The sequence below is a fragment of the Lipotes vexillifer genome, unplaced genomic scaffold, assembly GCF_000442215.2.
Source record: "Lipotes vexillifer unplaced genomic scaffold, Lipotes_vexillifer_v1.1 scaffold533, whole genome shotgun sequence".
Classification (NCBI taxonomy): domain Eukaryota; kingdom Metazoa; phylum Chordata; class Mammalia; order Artiodactyla; family Lipotidae; genus Lipotes; species Lipotes vexillifer.
This window is the reverse complement of record NW_006773553.1, coordinates 708453-716368: the sequence shown is the minus strand read 5'-3', so window position 1 is coordinate 716368 and position 7916 is coordinate 708453. Positions and strand designations below refer to the sequence as shown.

General features: G+C 58.1%; 1 protein-coding gene across 1 annotated transcript in view; it reads left to right on the top strand.

Annotated features, from left to right (window-relative positions):
• The window catches only part of FLCN (folliculin), a 12808-nt gene continuing 4892 nt past the window's right edge, over positions 1–7916 (top strand). Inside the window, exons 1-6 of the mRNA XM_007448365.1 lie at positions 1–270; positions 1777–1923; positions 2877–3098; positions 3940–4100; positions 5700–5791; positions 7276–7466. Of these exons, the coding sequence (XP_007448427.1) occupies positions 22–270; positions 1777–1923; positions 2877–3098; positions 3940–4100; positions 5700–5791; positions 7276–7466 (1062 nt within the window). The 5' untranslated portion in view covers positions 1–21. The remainder of the gene's footprint in view (positions 271–1776; positions 1924–2876; positions 3099–3939; positions 4101–5699; positions 5792–7275; positions 7467–7916) is intronic.

Genomic DNA, 7916 nt, shown 5'->3' with positions numbered 1-7916 from the left:
TGGCACAGTCTCCAGGGCGCCATGAATGCCATCGTCGCGCTCTGTCACTTCTGCGAGCTCCATGGCCCCCGCACGCTCTTCTGCACAGAGGTCCTGCACGCCCCGCTTCCGCAAGGGGCGGGGAGCGGGGACGGCCCCGGCCGGGGCGAGCACGCTGAGGAAGAGGAGGGCGGCATCCAGATGAGCAGCCGCCTCCGCGCCCACAGCCCGGCGGAAGGGGCCAGCGCGGAGTCCAGCAGCCCGGGGCCCAAGAAGTCGGACATGTGCGAGGCCAGTGTCTCCTGGGGCGTTGGGGGCGTTTCTGCTCCGCCGGTGCTCGGGCTTGACCTCCTGGGGGTGGACAGGAGGCCGCATGCCGTGGGCGTGGCCTCACGGGCGTGGGGCCGTGTGGTGTGCGCTTGCTCTTGCCTTCCCTCTGGTCCTTTCCCTTCGTCCCAGCTTTAGGTTTTTCAAACCACCCTGGGCCAGCCAACGCTGGCCACCACCGTGGGGCCTGCCCTTCCGGCTTCGCCTCGCTCACTCGTGTCCATGCGCTGCCTTCTCGGCTCCCGTCCGCTCAGTCTGGCGTCTTCCTCGCGGGCACCCTGCCCGTTTCGTGAGCTCTGGGGGATGAAGGTTAGGTCCCCGCACCAGGCTGCTTCTTCACGTGGAGCCCTGGGTCGGGACTGGAAATCAGGGTGGCATTGGACCTGTCACTACAGGGTGGACAAAAATCCAGCAGTGTTAGCTTCGTTCCACTGAGAAGCAGTCGCTGAGCTCGAGCTTGACTGATTGACTGTGAGGGATCGAGGGTGGGGAGCAGAGGTGGTGAGGGCCCTCTGCTGTGAACGGCCGCTGCCTGTGATGGAGAGGCAGGCAGGAAGGAGGCCTGCGCGGTGGGTGCCTTGGGGGCGGGTCCTTGAGCTGGAATGGCCTTGGGAGGCGTCCTGCATCGCCCAGGGAGGGGCTGGCTCTGGGGCCTCTGTGCGCAGTCCCAGGCTGGGGGCTGCCGCCGGGGCTTACAGCCTTGGCGCCAACGTGACGGTGGCTTCAGAGGGGTAGCAGCCAGGGCCGCCGGTCCGGTCCCTTCCCCATGGCAGGGGTTCTGAGCATGTGTTCTCAGGCGGCCACGCCAGTGCCAGAGTGTGGCAGCCTCCCTTGGCACGAGGTCCCTGCCAAGTGGTCGTGCCCGGATCGAGGATGGAGGCTCCGGGCTTCAGTTTTGCCGCCTGTGAGGTGGGGATTCTCCTGCTAACTGTCTCACAGGTTTGCTCCTTGGATTAGGTGAGGTGATGGGTACAGAGCTCTTCGGGATCCCTGCTGCGTAAGTGCCAGTAGATGAGGTCCAGTGACCTCTGTGTTCAGTAGATTCGATGCCCTCTGACGACCTTTGTGATGTGTGCATCCTGACTTTCCTACTCGGGAAACATGGAAATCCTTAGTCAAGTATAACTCTAGGAGCCGGTTGGGTTTTTTTTTTTTTTTTTTCTTTTGTGGTACGCGGGCCTCTCACTGTTGTGGCCTCTCCCGTTGTGGAGCACAGGCTCCGGACGTGCAGGCTCAGCAGCCATGGCTCACGGGCCCAGCCGCTCTGCGACATGTGGGATCTTCCCGGAACGGGGCACAAACCCGTGTCCCCTGCATCGGCAGGCGGACTCTCAACCACTGCGCCACCAGGGAAGCCCCGGAGCTGGTTGTTTTTATGTGAAAACAGATTGAATTTTCTGCTTGAGGTTTGCATAAGAGTCAGCAAGCGTGTTGCTGGCTAACTGGTTTTCTTTTCTTTCTCGTGGGCAGGGCTGCCGGTCACTTGCTGCAGGGCATCCCGGATACATCAGCCATGACAAGGAGACCTCGATCAAGTACGTCAGTCACCAGCACCCCAACCACCCCCAGCTCTTCAGCATCGTCCGCCAGGCCTGTGTGCGGAGCCTGAGCTGTGAGGTGAGCACCCGTGACCCGGGGCCTCTGCGAGAGTCGCTCACGTGCACGCCAGCACGCCCTGAGCAAGCTCGGTGTCGGTTACGGGAAGGAAGGCAGACAGCAGCCTGGAGATGGCCGGGCAGGTCCCGGAGTGAGTCACGTTGCACCCTGGTTCGTTGCTAACTTACCATTTTAAGCACCAGGCTTTCATTACTCGTTCTTCGTGGACGTGTTACTAAGGTGTGAAGTGTTTGTAGGTGTGTGGCTCCCATCAGATGTCACCTTCTTGTCGTCTCTGTCACGTCAGAGCCTCAGTGCTCATCACGTGCTCTCTTAGCCAACCGAGGCGTGAGTCTGTGTTTCTAAGACACATGGCTGCCGTTGTCAAGTTGTCTTAGCTTCTGTGTCTTTGTCACAGAGAGTTCACAGTCTAGTCGCTCACACTTCCTGTCACTGCCCCACTTGATCATCCTCACTCACTGCTGCCATGTGCCCGCCTGGCTGTGCCCCTGCTGGTGGGCAGCTGATCGTGTCTGGTGGGGTTGTGTGTAAGAGTGGGTGTGGTGTGAGGGAGACCCACGTTCTCTCCTACACATAACATATGCAGATTTTTTATTACGTGCACTCTGCAGTGGCTGTTTTGACTTGCCAGTTCTCTGGTATGTTCCAGATGAGTGATGTTGGCAAATCTGAGCCTGGGGTAGATATAATACTTGTATACGAGTTATTTATGACTCAAGGTAAGAAAAATTAACGAACCTACTGGTCCTTGGGTTTCATGGTAACGAACGTTTTCTTTAGGAAGTTCGGTCACAGGAGAGATGAAAGCAGAGTTTTCCTTTCTCATCCCTATCCTTTCCACTCTCCCTGTAACTGATGCTGATTAATTAGCACAGAAAGAAGAGTGAGCACGAGGGTTTGAGTGCTGCAGCACGCAGAGGGCGGTGTCCTGCAGCGCTACCCTTGTGTCTCAGGTGTGCCCCGGCCGCGAGGGCCCCATCTTTTTTGGGGACGAGCAGCACGGCTTTGTGTTCAGCCACACGTTCTTCATCAAGGACAGCCTGGCCCGGGGCTTCCAGCGCTGGTACAGCATCATCGCCATCATGATGGACCGCATCTACCTCATCAACTCCTGGCCCTTCCTGCTGGGCAAGATCCGTGGGATCATCGACGAACTCCAGGGCAAGGCGCTCAAGGTGGCCCCGAGGCAGGGCAGTGGGTGGTGGGGAGGGAGGCCTCTGTGCGAGGGGCCAGGAGCAGGGCAGCGTTCCTGCCTGAGGGTCCCCTGGCCGCCGCAGAGTTGGAGTTGCGGCGATAGGCCTGGGGCCAGCCAGTCCTGCTGGCTTCAGCGGTCTCTCTCTCAAGTCTGTCATTGTTCTGCTTCTCGTTCGGCTCTGGCTTTACTGCAGTCAGATGCCTGGTTTGATCCCCGCTGTCTCTGCTTCCTCTGACCATCATTTCAGCAGCCTGTCCACTAATGGTGTGACAGACCTGCACCTACCATGCGTCTCCAGCCACGGCCCTGCATCTCCAGGGCCGCCCAGGATAGGCCAGTGGTGCTCTGGTAACAAACAGTGCTTAAGCCCCAGCAGCGTGTTTATGTCCATCGCAGGCAAGCAGGGGTCTGCGCGCTGTGGTCAGGCTGGGGTGGTGTTGCTGCCCAGTTGCCTGCTGGGGTGCACAGGTGGGGCTGGAGGCCGGGCTCCTCTCCCCCCTCGCAGGAAGTGGTCACATGTCCTGCCCACACAGGGTCTGAGCAGCAGAAGCCCCCCGTGCCTGAAAACGGGGGTGCCTGGAAAGCGCAGATGCCCCCTGAGCCCCGTCACGTGCTGAAGAGTCGGTGTCGGGGAGGCTGCAGGAGAGACTCCTAACTGAGCCTCTTGTCAGGTGGCTTCTGATCCAGTGGGGGGACAAAGCTGTTCTCTTTGGGATGAGACCCGGGGCCCTTCTTTGCTCTTGGCCCAGAGAGCAGACTGGGGCCTGGGCTGCTGGCTGGTTTTGTCGTTAAGGGTCTTTCCCCTTCCGCTTGTGTGTCAGGTGTTTGAGGCGGAGCAGTTTGGGTGCCCACAGCGTGCCCAGAGGATGAACACTGCTTTCACACCGTTCCTGCACCAAAGGAACGGCAATGCTGCCCGCTCGCTGACGTCCTTGACGAACGATGACAGCTTGTGGGCGTGCCTGCACACCTCCTTCGCCTGGTAACCGGACTCGGTCTTCTCGTGGCCGCTGGGGCATTGGCCGGACTGTGCCCAGGTTGGGGGGGGACAGTTGCTGCCAGGTCTGTGCTGTGACACGTGAGTCCTGAACTGGGTTCCGTCCTCGCCTCTGAGTGCACGGAAGTCGCGTTAAGGCGGAGCTCCCTTCCCAGCGATAGCTTTAAGGTGAAGTTCCTAGACCAAGACCAGTGGTCTCCCTTTTTGTGAGCAGCAGTGAGTGCTTGTCTCGCACAGCACTTGTGAGTCAGGACTCAGACACGGGCTGAGCTGGGCCATTCTGGCCCTGGTCCTCAGGCGGAGCTGCTGTCGTGTGAAGGCTGGGCTCCCTCGGGGCTGGCAGGTCGGTCTGGCCGTGGGCGGGAGGCCTCTGCTCCTCGCCACGGTCGTGTGGGTGATCCGGGGAGAGCGAGGTGGGCTCTGCTGGCTCTCACGACCCAGCCTCAGCAGCGCACGGGTCCTGCCTGCACCTGGCCGTTAGAGGTAGCTCAGCCTAGGCGGGAGGGGAGGACCGGGCCCCGCCGCCGGAAGGGAGGAGTATCGACAGATTTGTGGACACACTTAGAAACCACCACAGTCTGTCCTCCGGCCACAGGTTGTTTCTGTGCCTCCCACTGCAGGATATGTTCCTTCCAAAGACCCCCCAGATTCTCATTCCTGTGCAGCATCACCTAAATCAGGTCCTGGTGTGGGTGACGTTCCTCACATGTAATCCTTGAGTGCAGCTTCTGAGAACCTGCAAACTAAAGAGAAAAATACTTGTCTCCCCCACCCGGCAGACAGTTCCTCTTGTCTCTTAGAAATTATTATTAGTATTATTTTTTTGCGTTACGCGGGCCTCTCACTGCTGTGGCCTCTCCCGTTGCGGAGCACAGGCTCCGGACGCGCAGGCTCAGCGGCCATGGCTCACGGGCCCAGCCGCTCCGTGGCATGTGGGATCCTCCCGGACCGGGGCACGAACCCGTGTCCCCTGCATCGGCAGGCGGACTCTCAACCACTGCGCCGCCAGGGAAGCCCCTAGAAATTATTTTAATTTGGAAAATTTTCAGACAGACCCAAAGTATAATACTACAAGGAACTTCACACCCTCCTACTTTAGCAGTTAGCAACATTTTACTGCTTTTTCATCTGTCCTTCACTTTTTTTTTTTTCTGGAATGTTTTTTAAAGCAAATCTTAGTTGTATCACGTCACCCATAAACCCATTATCCCATGCAACAAAGTGGACTCATCGCTTAGCATCATCCAGCCCAATCCATGTTCACTTTTCCTGCTTTGCCTCAGAGTTGACCCTGGCATTGGGACCAACGCACCACCACACAGGGCGCGGATCGTGCCAGGCCTCTTAGTCTAGAGCAGCGCCTCGTGTGCCTCTGCCCCAACCTCCCTGCCTTTTGTTAAGAGGCCTGGGATGTGCGTCCTGTAGGAACCCCTCTGGCTGATTGAATCCTCGTGGTGGTACTCAACTCATTCTTTTATGCCCATGTTTTCTGTTAACCATTCGTTAGCTCAGGAGGGTTGATTGGCTTTGGGTATAGTTTTCCTTTTGGCGAGAACACCGCATAGGTGGCACTGTGTTTCCCAGGCTCCTGAAGGCGTGCGGCAGCCGGCTGACCGAGAAGCTCCTGGAAGGCGCACCCACTGAGGACACCTTGGTCCAGATGGAGCAGCTGGCGGGTGAGCTGGGAGGTGCCCGTGCTGGGAGCCTCTGCCGGCGGTGGCCTGGGGTCGGCCCGCGCTCAGCTCCCCACTCCTCCATCCCAGCAGAGAGAGCTGGCGGAGGGGGCCCCAGGAGCCACGTCTACAAAAGCTGGCCCTTTGCTCTTCGTGGTTTTATTGTGATTTTCTGCCTCATCTTCCTTGACAGTCACGTGTAAGGGTCTGTCCAGGCAGGTTGGGAAAGACCACCCCTGGGGCTGTTGCTCTGGAGAGGTGGGTTGAGTGAGGCTTTTGTGTCCCTGTCGTACAAGAAGCACTTACTCGGCCTGTCTGGATGGGGACCTGCTCTCTGCTCTTCAACAGTGAAATGTCCTTCAGTTCGACCCGAGGTTTTCATCTGGGCGGTGGTTCCCAAGCCTCCTGGTAACTGGGCCGCCCTCCCCAGGTTTGCAGTCATATCTCCACATCTGGGTGTTCTAAGTAACTGCCCAGGGGAGTCTGAGAGTCTGCTTTTCTTTTGGAGATGGTTGGATTTTCAGTGACATAGGTCCAGGATCTCAAATGTGGGGCGGGGTGAACGAGACTCACGATGCGTCTTGTTTGTCCTCTGTTACAACATGCTGCTTTCTGCAAATGATTGACCTTAACAAGCTGGAGCCGTTTGGAGCTTGTTCCTGTCGTCCGGTGACCTGCACCTGAGCAGGCTTCCCTGCGAAGGGGAGGGCGGGCGGGTTCATCAAGGGCAGGGCTCGCTCGGAGAAGACAGAAGTGCGGTCCACTTCCGCGCCCTCACGGTATGGTCGGCCCGGAACCAGTTATCGGAGCGATGACACGTTTCTAGGTTAGTGACGGTGGCAAGGGCAGTCTGCTGGTGAGATTTATTTGCACGGAGAGCCGAGTGCGTCCGGGGAGAGGATTGCAGGCGTGCAGTGCTCACTGGCTCGTCTTGGGTCGTATTTTGGTCACAGGGTGTGCATAGGGGTTCAGAGCACACGCTGTAGCCTGTACAGACCTGCCTTCAGCTCTGGGCTCCAAGATGTGTGTGTTCTGTGCGCACAGCAAGACCCCTTCACTCGAGCTGTGCACTGAGGATGCTGCATTCCTGGGGTTGTCGTGGCGATGAATTGGGATAGCAGATACTCCTTTCTGTAAGACGGGGAGAGCAGTACTGACCCAGGGCAGGCGAGAGGATTAAAGGAGAGAATGTGTGGACATCTTTAGGGGAGCGCCCACACAGTTAGCGTCCTTATCGCTGACTTGACTTTTCCAACTGGCAGTGGACAGAACATAGCAGACTGAACACTCCTGGCCCACCCCAGGACTCCGGTGGCAGCAGGTAGTGTAGACAGCCGGTCCGAACCAGAAATCAGTAGCCTTCTGGCCGGCCGGTTTAACCACGAGATGCCTTGGGCTGAAGTGGTCGTGTGCAAAGACTTGCATCCAGAGAACGAAGGAATCCAGGGACGCACATTTTGTAACTGAATTTGTTGTCTGTCTCGCAGACTTGGAAGAGGAATCAGAAAGCTGGGGCAACTCTGAGGCTGAGGAGGAGGAGAAAGCCCCTGTCTTGCCGGAGGGGGCCGAGGGGCGGGAGCTGACCAAGCGCCCAGCGGATTCGTCCTTGCTCTCAGACTGTGCTAACTGGCAGCCCCGAAAGCTCTCTGTCTTTAAATCCCTTCGGCACATGAGGCAGGTAGGTGGTAGAGGGGTAGAGCCCGGATCAGAAACTCAGGACAAGAGCCCCGTCCTCTCCTTCCAGCTCATCTGCATCCAGCACGCCTTGTCCTTTGGGTCTGTTGTGTTCAGGGGTGACCAGGAACCTTCTTGGTGGGTGGCTGAAGATGACAGGGGGCATCTGGGGTGTCTTAGCCCCAGGCCCAGTGAGGATGGAGGGGGTTTCTCTAACAACGGTTGGCTTCTCATGGTTCTCTAATCGTGTCATTCTGGAACCTTCTAAAGGAATTGAACAGCATTGTTGGTTTGCACACAGCGTAGATGCTTTGCAAATGGAAAACAGTGGCCTTTCTTACAAAGAACTGGAAACAACCTGAATGTGTGACCCTAGGAGTTGCATCCGAGCAAAGGCCCGTTGTTCGGCCCGTTGTTCTCTAGGAGCCTCGGGAGCCTGCACCGTGTGCGGGGG